At 44.7% G+C, this 25,608-nt stretch overlaps 2 protein-coding genes across 2 annotated transcripts in view; one reads left to right on the top strand and one right to left on the bottom strand.

Annotated features, from left to right (window-relative positions):
• Window positions 1-1,923: 1,923 nt before the first annotated feature.
• Window positions 1,924-23,637, top strand: LOC135564234 (cell surface glycoprotein 1-like). Its single transcript, XM_065008485.1, has 9 exons — window positions 1,924-1,947; window positions 6,262-6,402; window positions 12,454-12,867; window positions 12,918-13,236; window positions 13,741-14,093; window positions 17,018-17,177; window positions 17,919-18,223; window positions 18,404-18,697; window positions 23,071-23,637. Exons 1-9 carry the CDS (start codon window positions 1,924-1,926, stop codon window positions 23,635-23,637), a joined length of 2,577 nt encoding a protein of 858 aa, XP_064864557.1.
• Window positions 23,620-25,608, bottom strand: part of LOC115107799 (mitochondrial peptide methionine sulfoxide reductase-like) — a 96,866-nt gene continuing 94,877 nt past the window's right edge. Inside the window, exon 6 of the mRNA XM_029631449.2 lies at window positions 23,620-24,211. Within this exon, the coding sequence (XP_029487309.2) occupies window positions 24,047-24,211 (165 nt within the window). The 3' untranslated portion in view covers window positions 23,620-24,046. The remainder of the gene's footprint in view (window positions 24,212-25,608) is intronic.

The raw sequence follows: 25,608 nt of genomic DNA, 5'->3' as shown, positions 1-25,608 counted from the left end.
TAGAGGGCTAAGTGCTGTGTTGATGGGGTGAACAGGGGCAAAGCAGATATTTACAACAGTCTGAAAGTACATGAAAAGTGGTGTCTTGACTCCCCCTCCTCTCCTCCGTCTCCTGCCTCCTCAGCTGGTCGGTCTAGTGCCATGATGAAGGTGTGTTTGGCCCTGACATCCAGACATGAAGCACTCTAACTGGCTCCCATATACAGTGGGTTCCTAAATTATTGACACCCTTGATAAAGAGGAGCAAAAATGACTGTGTAAAATAAATAATTCAAATACTGAGCTACGGGTAACTGCCAAAAATAAAGGAAACCCCAACATAGTTTCTTAATATGGTATTGGGTCACCATGAGCCAGAACAGCTTCAATGCACCTTGCCATAGATTGTATAAGTATCGAAAACTATCGGAAGGATGTGACACTATTCTTCCATGACAAATTCCATCATTTAAGTGTTTTGTTGATGGTGGTGGAAACCAGTGTCTCAGGTGCCGCTCCAGAATCTCCCGTAAGTGTTCAATTGGGTTGAGATCTGGTGACTTGAGACAGCCATGGAGTATGGTTTTCATACTTGTCAAACCGTTCAGTGACCACTCGTGCCCTGTGGAGTGGGGGGACATAGTCATCCTATGGAGGCATAGCCATGGTAGCCAAAATAATGGTCTTCTCAACATTTTTAAACATGACCCTAAGCATGATGGGATGTTCATTGTTTAACTCAGGAACCACACATGTGTGGAATCTCCTGCTTTCAATATACTTTGTATCCCTAATTTACTCAAGTGTTTCCATTATTTTAGCAGTTACCTGTATATTTATGCTCCCAATAAATGGGGAAATTATATTATTTTATACTAATGCATTGCTCAGGCAAAGAGATTTGGTTAAAACAAGTAATATAATTTTTCTCAAAAAGGTAGTGGTCAAAATGACTGACACCCCTTTTTTCAATACCTCACCTTGCGAGTATAGAGCCCCACATTGGAGGTGTCATAATATCCATAAAACCTAGTGGTCAGACAGGGAAATGGTTCCACCATTCATTTTTCCCATATGGAATTTTAGAAACACTTAAAATAAGGGCTGTGCTTCGTCTGGGCTTATCCTGTCGTGATGTTTTGATAATCATGTAAATCTCTCTCGGACAAGGTTACTTTTATCAATATATTTGTCTCCATTTACTCTCAGATTCTAAAATGCTAATTAGCATCAAAGTAGACATGCAAGACTACAAATCCCTGCAAGCTCCTGCACGTCATCTCTAGCTGACACCTTTGCCAACAGGTAATGTGTCAATTTAAAACTTGCAGAAGACAGTTCACAAATTTGACAGTTTAAAGACATGTAGCCAATTTATTCATTACTAAATTTAGCTAATATTAGATAGTTAATCCAGAGATTCTTACCTTTGCCTCGATTCGGCAGTCTCGTCCAGATCATGGCATTTGTAGTTCTTTATGATAGCCACATCAGCAGCTAATTAGCATTTTATTTTGGGGGGATAAATGTAGGTGAATATATTGATAAAAATCACCTTGTCCAAGAAAGATTTACACGGTTATCAAAACGTCATGTCACGGTAAGCCTACATGCCTTTATTTTAAGTGTTTCTAAAATCCCCTAAGGGAAAAATGAATGGTGGAAAAACTATTGGAACCATTTCCTCGTTTAACTGCTAGGTTTTATGGGTAGTATGACTCATTATGTGGTACTCCATACTGGCACTGAGCATTTTTCTAACATGCTTTATGAGTTGGTGAACACATTGGGAGGAATCCTTGCCTGGAAACCGACGTTGAACTCACATCGGGCAGAAATTAGCGTTTGAATCAGGAAAGTTTCCTCTCACGACCTCTACAAGCCAGAATGTTGAATAAAATGATATTTTAACGTACTTTACCAGTTCACATTCCTACCGTCAAAATGACCAACCACATGGACAAGCAGGTAAAGTATGTTGAAATATCATTTTATTCAGCATTCTGGCTGTGAGAGGAAAATTTCCTGATGAATATCTGTTCATGTTCATTTCTGCCCGATGTATAATTCAATGCAATTCAACGTCGGGTTTCCAGGCAAGGAGGGATCTTAGACCATTCCTCCAGAATCCTTACAGATCATTGATATCCTTTGTGTGCACTTATGGACTGCCCTCTCAATTCAAACCACAGGTTTTCAATGGGTTTCAAGTCCGGAGACTGATATGCCCATTTCAAAAAGTTGCTTTTGTGGCCAATTAATAATTTCTTTGTGGATTTTGATGTGTGCTTGGGGTTATTGTCTTGCTGGAAGATCCACTTGCGGCCAACTTTCAGCCTCCTGACAAAGGCAACCAGGTTTTGGCTAAAATGTCCTGGTCCTTGGTAAAGTTCATGACATTGAACTTAATTAACAAGGGTCCCAGGACCAGTGGAAGCCAAATAGCTCCATAACATCAAAGATCAACCACTGTGTTTTACAGTAGGTACTCGGTTCTTTTCTGCTCATACGTTCTCATTATTATACTGTCACTGTGAATAGAGATAGTCAAAGACTTTATTTGCAGACACAGTAAGACTGAACCATGTTTTACAGGGTTCTTTTCTGCTTATGCATTCACCATTTCGACACCAAACCCACCACTGGTGTATGTGGCCAAAGAGATATATTTTCATGTCATCCAACAAATGTAAACGCCTGGAGTCTGCTAAACGGAATTGGCCCTTAAATTGGAACAGGTGCTTTGGACAGATGACATGAAAATAGATCTCTTTGGCCATGCACACCAGTGGTGGGTTTTGTGTCGAAATGGTGAATGCATAAGCAGAAAAGAACCCTGTAAAACATGGTTCAGTCTTACTGTGTCTGCAAATAAAGTCTTTGACTATCTCTATTCACAATGACAGTATAACTTCTTGGACATCAGCTCAGTAAGGTGTGGTGTACTGTCCTCTAGAGGAGACATTTAGAAGCCACAGGCTTGAACTATAGGGTGAGAAGAATGCCTGCTCATGGTCACAACAGTGATATCAATATTGCAAAACATAAAACATTCACCAGGGTTGGAAAGTAAAATATTTTTTCTTGTAGGGTTAAGATTAGTCGAGTGTGGGTTAGTGTTACTGCTGTAAGTACCAGTCTAGGGTTAGAATTAGTGCTATAGTTGTAGGTGCATTGTATTACCAGTCTAAGAGTTAGGGTTAGTGTAACTAACCCTAACCCTTAAACATACATTGTAGTACAGCCATAGCACTCACCCCCTTCTATTTCATTGCGTAATAAAAATTCACAGCAGTAGAAATAAATCAAGTTGCAATATATGCATGGACCACTGGGGGGCAGTAAATACCTTACCATTTTATAGGCTGACAGTTTTAGGGCCAAGTTTAAGCAACTGAGATTAGATTTTATAGGCGTTATTAAAAGGAATTATCATATCATCATGAAGTGAAATGCCACCATGAAATAGTTAGTCTATGACTGCCTGTTTTCATGTAGATAATATTGAAACCCCACTATAGTGCTATTATGGCATGGGTCCTCAGATCCTCAGAAGGTTCTACAGCTGCAACATCGAGAGGATCCTGACTGGTTGCATCACTGCCTGGTATGGCAACTGCTCTGCCTCCGACCGCAAGGCACTACAGCGGGTAGTGTGAACGGCCCAGTACATCACTGGGGCCAAGCTTCCTGCCATCCAAGGACCTCTATACCAGGCGGTGTCAGAGGAAGGCCCAAAAAATTGTCAAAGACTCCAGCCACCCTAGTCATAGACTGTTCACTCTGTTACCGCACAGCAAGCGGTATCGGAACGCCAAGTCTAGGTTCAAGAGGCTTCTTAACAGCTTCTACCCCCAAGTCATAAGACTCGTGAACACCTAATCAAATGGCTACCCAGACTATTTGCATTGCCCCCACCCCTTCTCCCCCTCGTTTACACCGCTGCTACTCTCTGTGGTTATCATCTGTGCATAGTCACTTTAATAACTCTACCTAATATGTACATATTATCTCAACTAACCGGTGCCCCCGCACATTGACCCCCTGTATATAGTCTCGCTTTTGTTATTTTACTGCTGCTCTTTAATGAATTGTTACTTGTATTTCTTTTTCTTATCCGCATAATCCGTATTTCAACTGCATTGTTGGTTAGGGGCTTATAAGTAAGCAGTTCACTGTAAGGTCTACACCGGTTGTTTTCAGCGTATGTGACTAATACAATTCGATTTGATTTACGACAGATAGTGAACCACTGTACAATATAATCATTTCAGACGAGCTCTAGCTGTTCCATTGCTCAAGTGTAGAAATATGTTTTGTTAAGATGTTGCATCATATTTTGGTAAATGTGTGTGTGCGTATAAATGGTTGTTTTGGCGGGCGGTGCTGTGTGACTGATTGTATGTGCATACATACAGGTACAGTTGAAGTGGGAAGTTTACATACACCTTAGCCAAATACATTTCAATTCAGTTTTTCACAATTCCTGACATTTATTCCTAGTAAATATTCCCTGTCTTAGGTCAGTTAGGATCACCACTTCATTTTAAGAATGTGAAATGTCAGAATAATAGTAGAGAGAATGATTTCTTTCAGCTTTTATTTCTTTCATCACATTCCCAGTGGGTCAGAAGTTTACATACAATAAATTAGTATTTGGTAGCATTGCCTTTAAATTGTTTAACCTGGGTTAAATGTTTCAGGTAGCCTTCCACAAGCTTCCCACGATAAGTTGGGTGAATTTTGGTCCATTCCTCCTGACAGAGCTGGTGTCAGGTTTGTAGGCCTCCTTGCTCGCACACGCTTTTTCAGTTCTGCCCACAAATTTTCTATAGGATTGAGGTCAGGGCTTTGTGATGGCCACTCCAATACCTTCACTTTGTTGTCCTTAAGCCATTTTGCCACAACTTTGGAAGTATGCTTGGGGTCATTGTACATTTGGAATACCCATTTGCAACCAAGCTTTCCTGACTGATGTCTTGAGATGTTGCTTCAATATATCCACATAATTTTCCTCCCTCATGATGCCATCTATTTTGTGAAGTGCACCAGTCCCTCCTGCAGCAAAGCACCCCCACAACATGATGCTGCCACCCCCGTGCTTCACGGTTGGGATGGTGTTCTTCGGCTTGCCCCCCTCCCCCTTTTCCCTCCAAACATAACAATGGTCATTATTGCCAAACAGTTCTATTTTTGTTTCATCAGACCAGAGGACATTTCTCCAAAAAGTACGATCTTTGTCCTCATGTGCAGTTGCAAACCATAGTCTGGCTTTTTTTATGGCGGTTTTGGAGCAGTGGCTTCTTCCTTGCTGAGCGGCCTTTCAGGTTCTGTCACTATAGGACTCGTTTTACTGTGGATATAGATACTTTTGTACCCGTTTCCTCCAGCATCTTGACAAGGTCCTTTGCTGTTGTTCTGGGATTGATTTGCATTTTTCGCACCAAAGTATGTTCATCTCTAGGAGACAGAACGCGTCTCCTTCCTGAGCGGTATGACAGCTGTGTGGTCCCATGGTGTTTATACTTGCGTACTATTGTTTGTACAGATGAACGTGGTACCTTCAGGCGTTTGGAAATTGAACCGGACTTATGGAGGTCTCCAATTTTTTTCCGAGGTCTTGGCTGATTTCTTTTGATTTTCCCATGATGTCAAGCAAAGAGGCACTGAGTTTGAAGGTAGGCCTTGAAATACATCCACAGGTACACCTCCAATTGACTCAAATGATGTCAATTAGCCTATCAGAAGCTTCTAAAGCCATAACACATATTTTCTGAAATTTTCCAAGCTGTTTAAAGGTACAGTCAACTTAGTGTATGTACACTTCTGACCCACTGGAATTGTGATACAGTGAATTATGAGTGAAATAATATGTCTGTAAACAATTGTTCGAAAAATTACTTGTGTCATGCACAAAGTAGATGTCCTAACAGACTTCTCAAAAGTATAGTTTGTTGACAAGAAATTTGTGGAGTGACTGAAAAATTAGTTTTAATGACTCAAACCTAAGTGTATGTAAACTTCCGACTTCAACTGTAACTGCCATATAATTCACATCGGTTTTATGCTCATCAAACAACTCAGTGACCACTTGTGTCCTGTGGATGGAGGCATAGCCATGGTAGTCAAAACAATGGCCTTCCCAGCATTACCTGTACTTGATAGCATGCTGTGTAGCTCTGTTTTCAGTGCAACCATCTGTGTGTATGCCTGTTTGTGTGTGTGTGCTGTTACCATGCTCCAGTGCTCTGCCAGTTTCTGGTCCTGTATCCTGGGCCCCAGAGCCAGGCAAGCCTTGCCCAGGCTGCGGTGGCAGATTTGTGGCAGCTGAGGGAGAGGAGCGTGGTGCAGGAGCCACCTGGTCTGGGTCTGGAGATTAGCCCAGCTGGCTGGGCCTTCAGCTGCTTACTGAAACTGAAAAACGTCACATATCCCTCTGTCTGTTCGTTCATCCATCCATCCATCCATCCAGCAGAACCATCACTGACACTCCTCCTTAAATAGAGTACATCAAAACCCAACCAAAAACCATGCTTATTGTAGAACTGCAACTCACCCTCCCAAACCCCACAACTAACTGGAGGTTCCTCTATCAGCTGTTGTAAACTACTGAAGAACAATTCAGCCCATTTCCTTGGATTGTTGGCAACAATAGTTTCTCTAATAGCTCTGTTCTAGCAGCAGCCCATTGCAAATGGACATGATCACACAGTGTATTGGCACGCTGCTCGTTAGTGAAGAGAACCAAGGAGGACTACGCCAAAGGAGTCATCTCCTGCAAGGCATGGTAGTATTGATGAGAGTTCAGCATAAAGACTCTTGTTCCTTTGTGTCGGTTGTCAGTCAGCTCTTTAATTCAAGAGATTGAATATGCGCTGACACTGTGGGACAGAAGAGAGAGAGTAGTTAGTGTTTGTGTGGATGGGCTGGCTGGCAGCGTTGGGCAGATAGGTAGACTACAGGACAGATGGAAAGATGAATAGATGTGTGTAGGAACTGGTGAGTGTGTGAAAATGAGAAAGAGAGAGAGATATGCCATTTCAATAGGAAACTATTTCATATTCATAATGTAGACCTGTAGTAGGTGTAGAAACCACATACAAAAATATATGTTAAAGCCCAATGTTTTTGATCATCGATTAGAACAGTGCTTCCCAAACTGTGGGGAACAGTCCGGCTTTAAACTTACTCTTGAAAGTCGTAGTAGTAGAAGGCACAAGTTGACATTTCTAAAATCGGTAGTGCATCATCAGTTCCTCTTGTCATGTCAGTCATTACAGACCTGAGACAGCTATTTATAACTTGTCAGAAATGTCCAGATCAACTAGCCCATGTCAGCTAACGTTTTTAATCTAGGGATTTTATTCCTGTAAAATATTCTCTCTGCCAACAAGAAGTGTGTGGGGGAGGGGGGGTCACGGAAAGGAGGTCACCTAACACAGGCCAAACACCCCACAAAGGAACCAGCCAAACACCCCACAAAGGAACCAGTCAAACATCCCAAAGGATCCAGTCAAACATCCCACAAAGGAACCAGTCAAACATTCCACAAAGGAACCAGTCAAACATCCCAAAGGATCCAGTCAAACATCCCACAAAGGAACCAGTCAAACATCCCACAAAGGAACCAGTCAAACATCCCAAAGGATCCAGTCAAACATCCCACAAAGGAACCAGTCAAACATCTCACAAAGGATCCAGTCAAACATCCCAAAGGAACCAGTCAAACATCCCAAAGGAACCAGTCAAACATCCAAAAGGAACCAGTCAAACATCCCACAAAGGAACCAGTCAAACATCCCACAAAGGAACCAGTCAAACATCCCACAAAGGAACCAGTCAAACATCCCACAAAGGAACCAGTCAAACATCCCAAAGGATCCAGTCAAACATCCCACAAAGGAACCAGTAAAACATCCTACAAAGGAACCAGTCAAACATCCCACAAAGGATCCAGTCAAACATCCCAAAGGATCCAGTCAAACATCCCACAAAGGAACCAGTCAAACACCCCACAAAGGAACCCGTCAAACACCCCACAAAGGAACCAGTCAAACATCCCCACAAAGGAACCAGTCAAACATCCCACAAAGCATCCAGTCAAACATCCCACAAAGGAACCAGTCAAACATCCCACAAAGGATCCAGTCAAACATCCCAAAGGATCTAGTCAAACATCCCACAAAGGAACCAGTCAAACACCCCATAAAGGAACCAGTCAAACACCCCACAAAGGAACCCGTCAAACACTCCACAAAGGAACCCGTCAAACACTCCACAAAGGAACCAGTCAAACACCCCAGAAAGGAACCAGTCAAACATCCCACAAAGGAACCAGTCAAACATCCCACAAAGGAACCAGTCAAACACTCCACAAAGGAACCAGTCAAACACCCTACAAAGGAACCAGCCAAACATCCCACAAAGGAACCAGTCAAACATCCTACAAAGGAACCAGTCAAACACCCTACAAAGGAACCAGTCAAACATCCCACAAAGGAACCAGTCAAACATCCCACAAATGAACCAGTCAAACATCCCCACAAAGGATCCAGTCAAACATCCCACAAAGGAACCAGTCAAACATCCCCACAAAGGAACCAGTCAAACATCCCACAAAGGATCCAGTCAAACATCCCACAAAGGAACCAGTCAAACATCCCACAAAGGAACCAGTCAAACACCCCACAAAGGAACCAGTCAAACACCCCACAAAGGAACCCGTCAAACACTCCACAAAGGAACCAGTCAAACATCCCAAAGGATCCAGTCAAACATCCCCACAAAGGAACCAGTCAAACATCCCACAAAGGATCCAGTCAAACATCCCACAAAGGAACCAGTCAAACATCCCACAAAGGATCCAGTCAAACATCCCCACAAAGGAACCAGTCAAACATCCCACAAAGGATCCAGTCAAACATCCCACAAAGGAACCAGTCAAACATCCCACAAAGGATCCAGTCAAACATCCCAAAGGATCCAGTCAAACATCCCACAAAGGAACCAGTCAAACACCCCACAAAGGAACCAGTCAAACACCCCACAAAGGAACCCATCAAACACTCCACAAAGGAACCCGTCAAACACTCCACAAAGGAACCAGTCAAACACCCCAGAAAGGAACCAGTCAAACATCCCACAAAGGAACCAGTCAAACATCCCACAAAGGAACCAGTCAAACACTCCACAAAGGAACCAGTCAAACACCCTACAAAGGAACCAGCCAAACATCCCACAAAGGAACCAGTCAAACATCCTACAAAGGAACCAGTCAAACACCCTACAAAGGAACCAGTCAAACATCCCACGAAGGAACCAGTCAAACATCCCACAAAGGAACCAGTCAAACACTCCACAAAGGAACCAGTCAAACATCCTACAAAGGAACCAGTCAAACACCCTACAAAGGAACCAGTCAAACATCCTACAAAGGAACCAGTCAAACATCCCCACAAAGGATCCAGTCAAACATCCCACAAAGGAACCAGTCAAACATCCCCACAAAGGAACCAGTCAAACATCCCACAAAGGAACCAATCAAACATCCCACAAAGGAACCAGTCAAACATCCCACAAAGGAACCAGTCAAACATCCCACAAAGGAACCAATCAAACATCCCACAAAGGAACCAGTCAAACATCCCACAAAGGAACCAGTCAAACATCCCACAAAGGATCCAGTCAAACATCCCACAAAGGAACCAGTCAAACACCCCACAAAGGAACCAGTCAAACACCCCACAAAGGAACCCGTCAAACACCCCACAAAGGAACCAGTCAAACACTCCACAAAGGAACCAGTCAAACATCCCAAAGGATCCAGTCAAACATCCCCACAAAGGAATCAGTCAAACATCCCCACAAAGGAACCAGTCAAACATCCCACAAAGGATCCAGTCAAACATCCCACAAAGGAAACAGTCAAACATCCCACAAAGGATCCAGTCAAACATCCCAAAGGATCCAGTCAAACATCCCACAAAGGAACCAGTCAAACACTCCACAAAGGAACCAGTCAAACACCCCAGAAAGGAACCAGTCAAACATCCCACAAAGGAACCAGTCAAACATCCCACAAAGGAACCAGCCAAACACTCCACAAAGGAACCAGTCAAACACCCTACAAAGGAACCAGCCAAACATCCCACAAAGGAACCAGTCAAACATCCTACAAAGGAACCAGTCAAACACCCTACAAAGGAACCAGTCAAACATCCCACAAAGGAACCAGTCAAACATCCCACAAAGGAACCAGTCAAACACTCCACAAAGGAACCAGTCAAACATCCTACAAAGGAACCAGTCAAACATCCTACAAAGGAACCAGTCAAACACCCTACAAAGGAACCAGTTAAACATCCTACAAAGGAACCAGTCAAACATCCCACAAAGGAACCAGTCAAACATCCCAAAGGATCCAGTCAAACATCCCACAAAGGAACCAGTCAAACATCCCAAAGGAACCAGTCAAACATCCTACAAAGGAACCAGTCAAACATCCCACAAAGGAACCAGTCAAACATCCCACAAAGGAACCAGTCAAACATCCCACAAAGGAACCAGTCAAACATCCCAAAGGATCCAGTCAAACATCCCACAAAGGAACCAGTCAAACATCCTACAAAGGAACCAGTCAAACATCCCACAAAGGAACCAGTCAAACACCCTACAAAGGAACCAGTCAAACATCCTACAAAGGAACCAGTCAAACACCCTACAAAGGAACCAGTCAAACATCCCACAAAGGAACCAGTCAAACATCCCACAAAGGAACCAGTCAAACACTCCACAAAGGAACCAGTAAAACATCCTACAAAGGAACCAGTCAAACACCCTACAAAGGAACCAGTCAAACATCCTACAAAGGAACCAGTCAAACATCCCCACAAAGGATCCAGTCAAACATCCCACAAAGGAACCAGTCAAACATCCCCACAAAGGAACCAGTCAAACATCCCACAAAGGAACCAATCAAACATCCCACAAAGGAACCAGTCAAACATCCCACAAAGGAACCAGTCAAACATCCCACAAAGGATCCAGTCAAACATCCCACAAATGAACCAGTCAAACATCCCCACAAAGGAACCAGTCAAACATCCCACAAAGGAACCAGTCAAACATCCCACAAAGGATCCAGTCAAACATCCCACAAATGAACCAGTCAAACATCCCACAAAGGATCCAGTCAAACATCCCAAAGGATCCAGTCAAACATCCCACAAAGGAACCAGTCAAACACCCCACAAAGGAACCCGTCAAACATCCCCACAAAGGAACCAGTCAAACATCCCACAAAGCATCCAGTCAAACATCCCACAAAGGAACCAGTCAAACATCCCACAAAGGATCCAGTCAAACATCCCAAAGGATCTAGTCAAACATCCCACAAAGGAACCAGTCAAACACCCCACAAAGGAACCAGTCAAACACCCCACAAAGGAACCCGTCAAACACTCCACAAAGGAACCCGTCAAACACTCCACAAAGGAACCAGTCAAACACCCCAGAAAGGAACCAGTCAAACATCCCACAAAGGAACCAGTCAAACATCCCACAAAGGAACCAGTCAAACACTCCACAAAGGAACCAGTCAAACACCCTACAAAGGAACCAGCCAAACATCCCACAAAGGAACCAGTCAAACATCCTACAAAGGAACCAGTCAAACACCCTACAAAGGAACCAGTCAAACATCCCACAAAGGAACCAGTCAAACATCCCACAAATGAACCAGTCAAACATCCCCACAAAGGATCCAGTCAAACATCCCACAAAGGAACCAGTCAAACATCCCCACAAAGGAACCAGTCAAACATCCCACAAAGGATCCAGTCAAACATCCCACAAAGGAACCAGTCAAACATCCCACAAAGGAACCAGTCAAACACCCCACAAAGGAACCAGTCAAACACCCCACAAAGGAACCCGTCAAACACTCCACAAAGGAACCAGTCAAACATCCCAAAGGATCCAGTCAAACATCCCCACAAAGGAACCAGTCAAACATCCCACAAAGGATCCAGTCAAACATCCCACAAAGGAACCAGTCAAACATCCCACAAAGGATCCAGTCAAACATCCCCACAAAGGAACCAGTCAAACATCCCACAAAGGATCCAGTCAAACATCCCACAAAGGAACCAGTCAAACATCCCACAAAGGATCCAGTTAAACATCCCAAAGGAACCAGTCAAACACCCCACAAAGGAACCAGTCAAACACCCCACAAAGGAACCCGTCAAACACTCCACAAAGGAACCAGTCAAACATCCCAAAGGATCCAGTCAAACATCCCACAAAGGAACCAGTCAAACATCCCACAAAGGATCCAGTCAAACATCCCCACAAAGGAACCAGTCAAACATCCCACAAAGGATCCAGTCAAACATCCCACAAAGGAACCAGTCAAACATCCCACAAAGGATCCAGTTAAACATCCCAAAGGATCCAGTCAAACATCCCACAAAGGAACCAGTCAAACACCCCACAAAGGAACCAGTCAAACACCCCACAAAGGAACCCATCAAACACTCCACAAAGGAACCCGTCAAACACTCCACAAAGGAACCAGTCAAACACCCCAGAAAGGAACCAGTCAAACATCCCACAAAGGAACCAGTCAAACACTCCACAAAGGAACCAGTCAAACACCCTACAAAGGAACCAGCCAAACATCCCACAAAGGAACCAGTCAAACATCCTACAAAGGAACCAGTCAAACACCCTACAAAGGAACCAGTCAAACATCCCACGAAGGAACCAGTCAAACATCCCACAAAGGAACCAGTCAAACACTCCACAAAGGAACCAGTCAAACATCCTACAAAGGAACCAGTCAAACACCCTACAAAGGAACCAGTCAAACATCCTACAAAGGAACCAGTCAAACATCCCCACAAAGGATCCAGTCAAACATCCCACAAAGGAACCAGTCAAACATCCCCACAAAGGAACCAGTCAAACATCCCACAAAGGAACCAATCAAACATCCCACAAAGGAACCAGTCAAACATCCCACAAAGGAACCAGTCAAACATCCCACAAAGGAACCAATCAAACATCCCACAAAGGAACCAATCAAACATCCCACAAAGGAACCAGTCAAACATCCCACGAAGGAACCAGTCAAACATCCCACAAAGGAACCAGTCAAACACTCCACAAAGGAACCAGTCAAACATCCTACAAAGGAACCAGTCAAACACCCTACAAAGGAACCAGTCAAACATCCTACAAAGGAACCAGTCAAACATCCCCACAAAGGATCCAGTCAAACATCCCACAAAGGAACCAGTCAAACATCCCCACAAAGGAACCAGTCAAACATCCCACAAAGGAACCAATCAAACATCCCACAAAGGAACCAGTCAAACACCCCACAAAGGAACCCGTCAAACACCCCACAAAGGAACCAGTCAAACACTCCACAAAGGAACCAGTCAAACATCCCAAAGGATCCAGTCAAACATCCCCACAAAGGAATCAGTCAAACATCCCACAAAGGATCCAGTCAAACATCCCACAAAGGAACCAGTCAAACATCCCACAAAGGATCCAGTCAAACATCCCCACAAAGGAACCAGTCAAACATCCCACAAAGGATCCAGTCAAACATCCCACAAAGGAACCAGTCAAACATCCCACAAAGGATCCAGTCAAACATCCCAAAGGATCCAGTCAAACATCCCACAAAGGAACCAGTCAAACACTCCACAAAGGAACCAGTCAAACACCCCAGAAAGGAACCAGTCAAACATCCCACAAAGGAACCAGTCAAACATCCCACAAAGGAACCAGTCAAACACTCCACAAAGGAACCAGTCAAACACCCTACAAAGGAACCAGCCAAACATCCCACAAAGGAACCAGTCAAACATCCTACAAAGGAACCAGTCAAACACCCTACAAAGGAACCAGTCAAACATCCCACAAAGGAACCAGTCAAACATCCCACAAAGGAACCAGTCAAACACTCCACAAAGGAACCAGTCAAACATCCTACAAAGGAACCAGTCAAACATCCTACAAAGGAACCAGTCAAACACCCTACAAAGGAACCAGTTAAACATCCTACAAAGGAACCAGTCAAACATCCCACAAAGGAACCAGTCAAACATCCCAAAGGATCCAGTCAAACATCCCACAAAGGAACCAGTCAAACATCCCAAAGGAACCAGTCAAACATCCTACAAAGGAACCAGTCAAACATCCCACAAAGGAACCAGTCAAACATCCCACAAAGGAACCAGTCAAACATCCCACAAAGGAACCAGTCAAACATCCCAAAGGATCCAGTCAAACATCCCACAAAGGAACCAGTCAAACATCCTACAAAGGAACCAGTCAAACATCCCACAAAGGAACCAGTCAAACACCCTACAAAGGAACCAGTCAAACATCCTACAAAGGAACCAGTCAAACACCCTACAAAGGAACCAGTCAAACATCCCCACAAAGGATCCAGTCAAACATCCCACAAAGGAACCAGTCAAACATCCCCACAAAGGAACCAGTCAAACATCCCACAAAGGATCCAGTCAAACATCCCACAAAGGAACCAGTCAAACATCCCACAAAGGAACCAGTCAAACACCCCACAAAGGAACCAGTCAAACACCCCACAAAGGAACCCGTCAAACACTCCACAAAGGAACCAGTCAAACATCCCAAAGGATCCAGTCAAACATCCCCACAAAGGAACCAGTCAAACATCCCACAAAGGATCCAGTCAAACATCCCACAAAGGAACCAGTCAAACATCCCACAAAGGATCCAGTCAAACATCCCCACAAAGGAACCAGTCAAACATCCCACAAAGGATCCAGTCAAACATCCCACAAAGGAACCAGTCAAACATCCCACAAAGGATCCAGTTAAACATCCCAAAGGAACCAGTCAAACACCCCACAAAGGAACCAGTCAAACACCCCACAAAGGAACCCGTCAAACACTCCACAAAGGAACCAGTCAAACATCCCAAAGGATCCAGTCAAACATCCCCACAAAGGAACCAGTCAAACATCCCACAAAGGATCCAGTCAAACATCCCACAAAGGAACCAGTCAAACATCCCACAAAGGATCCAGTCAAACATCCCCACAAAGGAACCAGTCAAACATCCCACAAAGGATCCAGTCAAACATCCCACAAAGGAACCAGTCAAACATCCCACAAAGGATCCAGTTAAACATCCCAAAGGATCCAGTCAAACATCCCACAAAGGAACCAGTCAAACACCCCACAAAGGAACCAGTCAAACACCCCACAAAGAAACCCATCAAACACTCCACAAAGGAACCCGTCAAACACTCCACAAAGGAACCAGTCAAACACCCCAGAAAGGAACCAGTCAAACATCCCACAAAGGAACCAGTCAAACATCCCACAAAGGAACCAGTCAAACACTCCACAAAGGAACCAGTCAAACACCCTACAAAGGAACCAGCCAAACATCCCACAAAGGAACCAGTCAAACATCCTACAAAGGAACCAGTCAAACACCCTACAAAGGAACCAGTCAAACATCCCACGAAGGAACCAGTCAAACATCCCACAAAGGAACCAGTCAAACACTCCACAAAGGAACCAGTCAAACATCCTACAAAGGAACCAGTCAAACACCCTACAAAGGAACCAGTCAAACACAAAGGAACCAGTCAAACATCCCACAAAGGAACCAGTCAAACACTCCACAAAGGAACCAGTCAAACATCCTACAAAGGAACCAGTCAAACACCCTACAAAGGAACCAGTCAAACATCCTACAAAGGAACCAGTCAAACATCCCCACAAAGGATCCAGTCAAACATCCCACAAAGGAACCAGTCAAACATCCCCACAAAGGAACCAGTCAAACATCCCACAAAGGAACCAATCAAACATCCCACAAAGGAACCAGTCAAACATCCCACAAAGGAACCAGTCAAACATCCCACAAAGGAACCAATCAAACATCCCACAAAGGAACCAATCAAACATCCCACAAAGGAACCAGTCAAACATCCCACAAAGGAACCAGTCAAACATCCCACAAAGGATCCAGTCAAACATCCCACAAAGGAACCAGTCAAACACCCCACAAAGGAACCAGTCAAACACCCCACAAAGGAACCCGTCAAACACCCCACAAAGGAACCAGTCAAACACTCCACAAAGGAACCAGTCAAACATCCCAAAGGATCCAGTCAAACATCCCCACAAAGGAATCAGTCAAACATCCCACAAAGGATCCAGTCAAACATCCCACAAAGGAACCAGTCAAACATCCCACAAAGGATCCAGTCAAACATCCCCACAAAGGAACCAGTCAAACATCCCACAAAGGATCCAGTCAAACATCCCACAAAGGAACCAGTCAAACATCCCACAAAGGATCCAGTCAAACATCCCAAAGGATCCAGTCAAACATCCCACAAAGGAACCAGTCAAACACTCCACAAAGGAACCAGTCAAACACCCCAGAAAGGAACCAGTCAAACATCCCACAAAGGAACCAGTCAAACATCCCACAAAGGAACCAGTCAAACACTCCACAAAGGAACCAGTCAAACACCCTACAAAGGAACCAGCCAAACATCCCACAAAGGAACCAGTCAAACATCCTACAAAGGAACCAGTCAAACACCCTACAAAGGAACCAGTCAAACATCCCACAAAGGAACCAGTCAAACATCCCACAAAGGAACCAGTCAAACACTCCACAAAGGAACCAGTCAAACATCCTACAAAGGAACCAGTCAAACATCCTACAAAGGAACCAGTCAAACACCCTACAAAGGAACCAGTTAAACATCCTACAAAGGAACCAGTCAAACATCCCACAAAGGAACCAGTCAAACATCCCAAAGGATCCAGTCAAACATCCCACAAAGGAACCAGTCAAACATCCCAAAGGAACCAGTCAAACATCCTACAAAGGAACCAGTCAAACATCCCACAAAGGAACCAGTCAAACATCCCACAAAGGAACCAGTCAAACATCCCACAAAGGAACCAGTCAAACATCCCAAAGGATCCAGTCAAACATCCCACAAAGGAACCAGTCAAACATCCTACAAAGGAACCAGTCAAACATCCCACAAAGGAACCAGTCAAACACCCTACAAAGGAACCAGTCAAACATCCTACAAAGGAACCAGTCAAACACCCTACAAAGGAACCAGTCAAACATCCCACAAAGGAACCAGTCAAACATCCCACAAAGGAACCAGTCAAACACTCCACAAAGGAACCAGTAAAACATCCTACAAAGGAACCAGTCAAACACCCTACAAAGGAACCAGTCAAACATCCTACAAAGGAACCAGTCAAACATCCCCACAAAGGATCCAGTCAAACATCCCACAAAGGAACCAGTCAAACATCCCCACAAAGGAACCAGTCAAACATCCCACAAAGGAACCAATCAACATCCCACAAAGGAACCAGTCAAACATCCCACAAAGGAACCAGTCAAACATCCCACAAAGGATCCAGTCAAACATCCCACAAATGAACCAGTCAAACATCCCCACAAAGGATCCAGTCAAACATCCCACAAAGGAACCAGTCAAACATCCCACAAAGGATCCAGTCAAACATCCCACAAATGAACCAGTCAAACATCCCACAAAGGATCCAGTCAAACATCCCAAAGGATCCAGTCAAACATCCCACAAAGGAACCAGTCAAACACCCCACAAAGGAACCCGTCAAACACCCCACAAAGGAACCAGTCAAACACTCCACAAAGGAACCAGTCAAACATCCCAAAGGATCCAGTCAAACATCCCCACAAAGGAACCAGTCAAACATCCCACAAAGGATCCAGTCAAACATCCCACAAAGGAACCAGTCAAACATCCTACAAAGGAACCAGTCAAACACCCTACAAAGGAACCAGTCAAACATCCCACAAAGGAACCAGTCAAACATCCCAAAGGATCCAGTCAAACATCCCACAAAGGAACCAGTCAAACACCCCACAAAGGAACCAGTCAAACACCCCACAAAGGAACCAGTCAAACATCCTACAAAGGAACCAGTCAAACACCCTACAAAGGAACCAGTCAAACATCCCACAAAGGAACCAGTCAAACATCCCACAAAGGAACCAGTCAAACACTCCACAAAGGAACCAGTCAAACATCCTACAAAGGAACCAGTCAAACATCCTACAAAGGAACCAGTCAAACACCCTACAAAGGAACCAGTTAAACATCCTACAAAGGAACCAGTCAAACATCCCACAAAGGAACCAGTCAAACATCCCAAAGGATCCAGTCAAACATCCCACAAAGGAACCAGTCAAACATCCCAAAGGAACCAGTCAAACATCCTACAAAGGAACCAGTCAAACATCCCACAAAGGAACCAGTCAAACATCCCACAAAGGAACCAGTCAAACATCCCACAAAGGAACCAGTCAAACATCCCAAAGGATCCAGTCAAACATCCCACAAAGGAACCAGTCAAACATCCTACAAAGGAACCAGTCAAACATCCCACAAAGGAACCAGTCAAACACCCTACAAAGGAACCAGTCAAACATCCTACAAAGGAACCAGTCAAACACCCTACAAAGGAACCAGTCAAACATCCCACAAAGGAACCAGTCAAACATCCCACAAAGGAACCAGTCAAACACTCCACAAAGGAACCAGTAAAACATCCTACAAAGGAACCAGTCAAACACCCTACAAAGGAACCAGTCAAACATCCTACAAAGGAACCAGTCAAACATCCCCACAAAGGATCCAGTCAAACATCCCACAAAGGAACCAGTCAAACATCCCCACAAAGGAACCAGTCAAACATCCCACAAAGGAACCAATCAAACATCCCACAAAGGAACCAGTCAAACATCCCACAAAGGAACCAGTCAAACATCCCACAAAGGATCCAGTCAAACATCCCACAAATGAACCAGTCAAACATCCCCACAAAGGATCCAGTCAAACATCCCACAAAGGAACCAGTCAAACATCCCACAAAGGATCCAGTCAAACATCCCACAAATGAACCAGTCAAACATCCCACAAAGGATCCAGTCAAACATCCCAAAGGATCCAGTCAAACATCCCACAAAGGAACCAGTCAAACACCCCACAAAGGAACCCGTCAAACACCCCACAAAGGAACCAGTCAAACACTCCACAAAGGAACCAGTCAAACATCCCAAAGGATCCAGTCAAACATCCCCACAAAGGAACCAGTCAAACATCCCACAAAGGATCCAGTCAAACATCCCACAAAGGAACCAGTCAAACATCCTACAAAGGAACCAGTCAAACACCCTACAAAGGAACCAGTCAAACATCCCACAAAGGAACCAGTCAAACATCCCAAAGGATCCAGTCAAACATCCCACAAAGGAACCAGTCAAACACCCCACAAAGGAACCAGTCAAACACCCCACAAAGGAACCCGTCAAACACCCCACAAAGGAACCAGTCAAACACCCCACAAAGGATCCAGTCAAACATTCCACAAAGGAACCAGTCAAACATCCCACAAAGGATCCAGTCAAACATCCCCACAAAGGAACCAGTCAAACATCCCACAAAGGATCCAGTCAAACATCCCAAAGGATCCAGTCAAACATCCCACAAAGGAACCAGTCAAACACCCCACAAAGGATCCAGTCAAACATCCCACAAAGGATCCAGTCAAACATCCCACAAAGGAACCAGTCAAACATCCCAAAGGAACCAGTCAAACATCCCACAAAGGAACCAATCAAACATCCCACAAAGGAACCAGTCAAACATCCCACAAAGGAACCAGTCAAACATCCCACAAAGGAACCAGTCAAACATCCCACAAAGGAACCAGTCAAACACTCCACAAAGGAACCAGTCAAACATCCTACAAAGGAACCAGTCAAACACCCTACAAAGGAACCAGTCAAACATCCTACAAAGGAACCAGTCAAACATCCCCACAAAGGATCCAGTCAAACATCCCACAAAGGAACCAGTCAAACATCCCCACAAAGGAACCAGTCAAACATCCCACAAAGGAACCAATCAAACATCCCACAAAGGAACCAGTCAAACATCCTACAAAGGAACCAGTCAAACACCCTACAAAGGAACCTGTCAAACATCCCACAAAGGAACCAGTCAAACATCCCAAAGGATCCAGTCAAACATCCCACAAAGGAACCAGTCAAACACCCCACAAAGGAACCAGTCAAACACCCCACAAAGGAACCCGTCAAACACCCCACAAAGGAACCAGTCAAACACCCCACAAAGGAACCAGTCAAACATCCCAAAGGATCCAGTCAAACATCCCCACAAAGGAACCAGTCAAACATCCCACAAAGGATCCAGTCAAACATTCCACAAAGGAACCAGTCAAACATCCCACAAAGGATCCAGTCAAACATCCCCACAAAGGAACCAGTCAAACATCCCACAAAGGATCCAGTCAAACATCCCAAAGGATCCAGTCAAACATCCCACAAAGGAACCAGTCAAACACCCCACAAAGGAACCAGTCAAACATCCCCACAAAGGATCCAGTCAAACATCCCACAAAGGATCCAGTCAAACATCCCACAATGGAACCAGTCAAACATCCCACAAAGGATCCAGTCAAACATCCCACAAATGAACCAGTGAAACATCCCCACAAAGGATCCAGTCAAACATCCCACAAAGGATCCAGTCAAACATCCCACAAAGGAACCAGTCAAACATCCCAAAGGAACCAGTCAAACATCCCACAAAGGAACCAATCAAACATCGCACAAAGGAACCAGTCAAACATCCCACAAAGGAACCAGTCAAACATCCCACAAAGGATCCAGTCAAACATCCCACAAATGAACCAGTCAAACATCCCCACAAAGGATCCAGTCAAACATCCCACAAAGGAACCAGTCAAACATCCCCACAAAGGAACCAGTCAAACATCCCACAAAGGATCCAGTCAAACATCCCACAAATGAACCAGTCAAACATCCCACAAAGGAACCAGTCAAACATCCCACAAAGGAACCAGTCAAACATCCCAAAGGAACCAGTCAAACATCCCACAAAGGATCCAGTCAAACATCCCACAAATGAACCAGTCAAACATCCCCACAAAGGATCCAGTCAAACATCCCACAAAGGAACCAGTCAAACATCCCCACAAAGGAACCAGTCAAACATCCCACAAAGGATCCAGTCAAACATCCCACAAATGAACCAGTCAAACATCCCACAAAGGATCCAGTCAAACATCCCAAAGGATCCAGTCAAACATCCCACAAAGGAACCAGTCAAACACCCCACAAAGGAACCAGTCAAACACCCCACAAAGGAACCCGTCAAACACCCCACAAAGGAACCAGTCAAACACCCTACAAAGGAACCAGTCAAACATCCCAAAGGATCCAGTCAAACATCCCCACAAAGGAACCAGTCAAACATCCCACAAAGGATCCAGTCAAACATCCCACAAATGAACCAGTCAAACATCCCACAAAGGATCCAGTCAAACATCCCAAAGGATCCAGTCAAACATCCCACAAAGGAACCAGTCAAACACCCCACAAAGGAACCAGTCAAACACCCCACAAAGGAACCCGTCAAACACCCCACAAAGGAACCAGTCAAACACCCCACAAAGGAACCAGTCAAACATCCCAAAGGATCCAGTCAAACATCCCCACAAAGGAACCAGTCAAACATCCCACAAAGGATCCAGTCAAACATTCCACAAAGGAACCAGTCAAACATCCCACAAAGGATCCAGTCAAACATCCCCACAAAGGAACCAGTCAAACATCCCACAAAGGATCCAGTCAAACATCCCAAAGGATCCAGTCAAACATCCCACAAAGGAACCAGTCAAACACCCCACAAAGGAACCAGTCAAACACCCCACAAAGGAACCCGTCAAACACTCCACAAAGGAACCCGTCAAACACTCCACAAAGGAACCAGTCAAACACCCCAGAAAGGAACCAGTCAAACATCCCACAAAGGAACCAGTCAAACATCCCACAAAGGAACCAGTCAAACACTCCACAAAGGAACCAGTCAAACACCCTACAAAGGAACCAGCCAAACATCCCACAAAGGAACCAGTCAAACATCATACAAAGGAACCAGTCAAACACCCTACAAAGGAACCAGTCAAACATCCCACAAAGGAACCAGTCAAACATCCCACAAAGGAACCAGTCAAACACTCCACAAAGGAACCAGTCAAACATCCTACAAAGGAACCAGTCAAACATCCCAAAGGATCCAGTCAAACATCCCCACAAAGGAACCAGTCAAACATCCCACAAAGGATCCAGTCAAACATTCCACAAAGGAACCAGTCAAACATCCCACAAAGGATACAGTCAAACATCCCCACAAAGGAACCAGTCAAACATCCCACAAAGGATCCAGTCAAACATCCCAAAGGATCCAGTCAAACATCCCACAAAGGAACCAGTCAAACACCCCACAAAGGATCCAGTCAAACATTCCACAAAGGAACCAGTCAAACATCCCACAAAGGATACAGTCAAACATCCCCACAAAGGAACCAGTCAAACATCCCACAAAGGAACCCGTCAAACACTCCACAAAGGAACCAGTCAAACACCCTACAAAGGAACCAGCCAAACATCCCACAAAGGAACCAGTCAAACATCATACAAAGGAACCAGTCAAACACCCTACAAAGGAACCAGTCAAACATCCCACAAAGGAACCAGTCAAACACTCCACAAAGGAACCAGTCAAACATCCTACAAAGGAGCCAGTCAAACACCCTACAAAGGAACCAGTCAAACATCCTACAAAGGAACCAGTCAAACACCCTACAAAGGAACCAGTCAAACATCCCACAAAGGAACCAGTCAAACATCCCACAAAGGAACCAGTCAAACACTCCACAAAGGAACCAGTCAAACATCCTACAAAGGAACCAGTCAAACACCCTACAAAGGAACCAGTCAAACATCCTACAAAGGAACCAGTCAAACATCCCACAAAGGAACCAGTCAAACACTCCACAAAGGAACCAGCCAAACATCCTACAAAGGAACCAGCCAGTCACCATACAAAGGAACCAGACAATCCCCACACAAAGGATCCAGCCAAAAACTCCACAAAGGAACCAGCCAATCGCCACACAAAGGAACCAGCCAATCACCACACAAAGGAACAAGCCAATCACCATACAAAGGAACCAGACAAAAAACTCCACAAAGGAACCAGCCAATCACCACACAAAGGAACCAGCCAATCACCACACAAAGGAACCAGCCAAACACTCCACAAAGGAACCAGCCAATCACCACACAAAGGAACCAGCCAAACACTCCACAAAGGAACCAGCCAATCACCACACAAAGGAACCAGCCAATCCCCACACAAAGGAACCAGGCAATCACCATACAAAGGAACCAGCCAATCACCACACAAAGGAACCAGCCAATCACCCCACAAAGGAACCAGCCAATCACCACACAAAGGAACCAGCCAAACACTCCACAAAGGAACCAGCCAATCACCACACAAAGGAACCAGCCAATCCCCACACAAAGGAACCAGCCAATCACCACACAAAGGAACCAGCCAAACACTCGACAAAGGAACCAACCAATCACCACACAAAGGAACCAGCCAATCACCACACAAAGGAACCAGTCAAACATCAACACGCATTTTAATAATTTAATCCACCAACACCCCATAGAGTTCAATCTGATGTACATACTGGTACATACCGGTACATACTGGTACATACGGGTGTATACACTGGTGTACATACTGGTACATAACAGGGTACATACTGGTACATACTGGGGGTACATACAGAGGTACATACTTGTATATACTGGGGGTACATACTGGGGGTGATTTGATTGAAACAAGACAATGTGCTTTCATTTACGTTTGTAGTGATTGATTACCAAAGCATTTGAAATAAGACTCAGATATGAACTGTTTGTATATAAACCCTGAATATGCTTCATTACTGCATCGGAATGAAGGCAACTTCCATTTCAATTCATAGAAACTAGACTTGTCAAACAAAACTAGCCAATCGGATAGGTTGGTGGTCATTCCCTATTGGACAGAGGTGGTTATTTCTTGAGTCCTATTGGACAGGAGACTCCAGTGCCGCTGAGGCCACAGTATCCACGGGGGTTCTTGCTGAGGTACTGCTGGTGGTAGTCCTCAGCATAGTAGAACTCATGGGCCTCGGCTATCTCTGTGGTGATTTCTCCAAAGCCCCCCTCTATCAGGACCTGTAGAAACAACAACGATATGTCATTAGGAATGACCTTCATGAATGAATGGTCCAGGAATGATTACAAGGGAAATACTTACTTTCTAAAAGCCACACAAACGAAACATTTTGAACCATTTCCTGCTGCCTCCTTCCATGTAAGTACTTTCAAAACATTTTTATGACTCGTTAAAGGAAAGTGTTTTCTTACAAAGAAAATCTATTTTTTAATACTGTTGGCAGTTCTCCCTCTCTCTCATTTGTAAAGCAGTGGAGCAGAGACGGGCACAGAGATAGGTCATTAGTATTCCGGATTCCCCTACGGGTGAGGCCCTGGCAGATGTCTGCTCACGTGCCCCAGATGTGCCCAGTGTGTGTATGGGGAGGGGGCAACACAGTGTGTGTGTGCACTGTCACAGGGCCCCACGACCCAGCATACCCAATGCCAATGCCTGCAGCATTTTTATATGGTCCACACACACACACACACACACATCATTCAGGCTAACCCCCAGTACAGGGCTGTCGAAGCAGGTACACATCACTGGGCCATACTCCCTGCTTTTCCTCCTCTATGGAAAATCATGGATAGGACCAGCCTGGATATCATCTGACATCCGCAAGCAATGTTTGAATTGTACGCTAGTCTGGTATAATACACAGCATATAGAGAAATCCAGGTTGGAAGCAAATTCATTGTTCTGGGTTGTGAGAATATGATGATTTTTAGCTGAGAAATGAGAGGTTATGTTCCAGGGGGATATTGTTGAGAGTAGCTTTACACTACATGGCGTCAAATATCTCATTCCAAAATCATTGGCATTTATATGGAGTTGGTCCCCCTTTGCTGCTATAACAGCCTCCACTCTTCTGGGAAGGCTTTCCACTAGATGTTGGAACGTTGCTGCATGGACTTGCTTTCATTCAGCCACAAGAGCATTAGTGAGGTCAGGCACTGATGTTGGGCCTTCCCCAAACTGTTGTCACAAATTTGGAATCACAGAATGGTCTAGAATGTCATTGTATGCTGTAGCGTTAAGATGTCCCTTCAATGGAACTAAGAGGCCTAGTCCGAACCATAAATAACAGCCCCAGACCATTATTCCTCCTCGGGCATGGAAACCCAATTGATGAAGCTCCCGACAAAGAGTTCTTATGCTGACGTTGCTTCCAGAGGCAGTTTGGAACTCGGCAGTGAGTGTTGCAACCGAGGACAGACTATTTTTATGCACTACGTGTTACAGCACTCGGCAGTCCAATTCTGCGAGCTTGTGTGGCCTACCACTTCGCGAGCTGAGTGTTTCCACTTCACAATAACAGCCCTTAACTGACTTGGAAAGGTGGCATCCTATGACGGTGCTACGTTGAAAGTCCCTGAGCTCTTCTGTCTAACACATTCTACTGCCAATGTTTCTA

Source organism: Oncorhynchus nerka, linkage group LG24, assembly GCF_034236695.1.
Source record: "Oncorhynchus nerka isolate Pitt River linkage group LG24, Oner_Uvic_2.0, whole genome shotgun sequence".
Classification (NCBI taxonomy): Eukaryota; Metazoa; Chordata; class Actinopteri; order Salmoniformes; family Salmonidae; genus Oncorhynchus; species Oncorhynchus nerka.
Note: the sequence above shows the minus strand (reverse complement) of the source record. Positions and strands in the feature narration are given on the sequence as shown.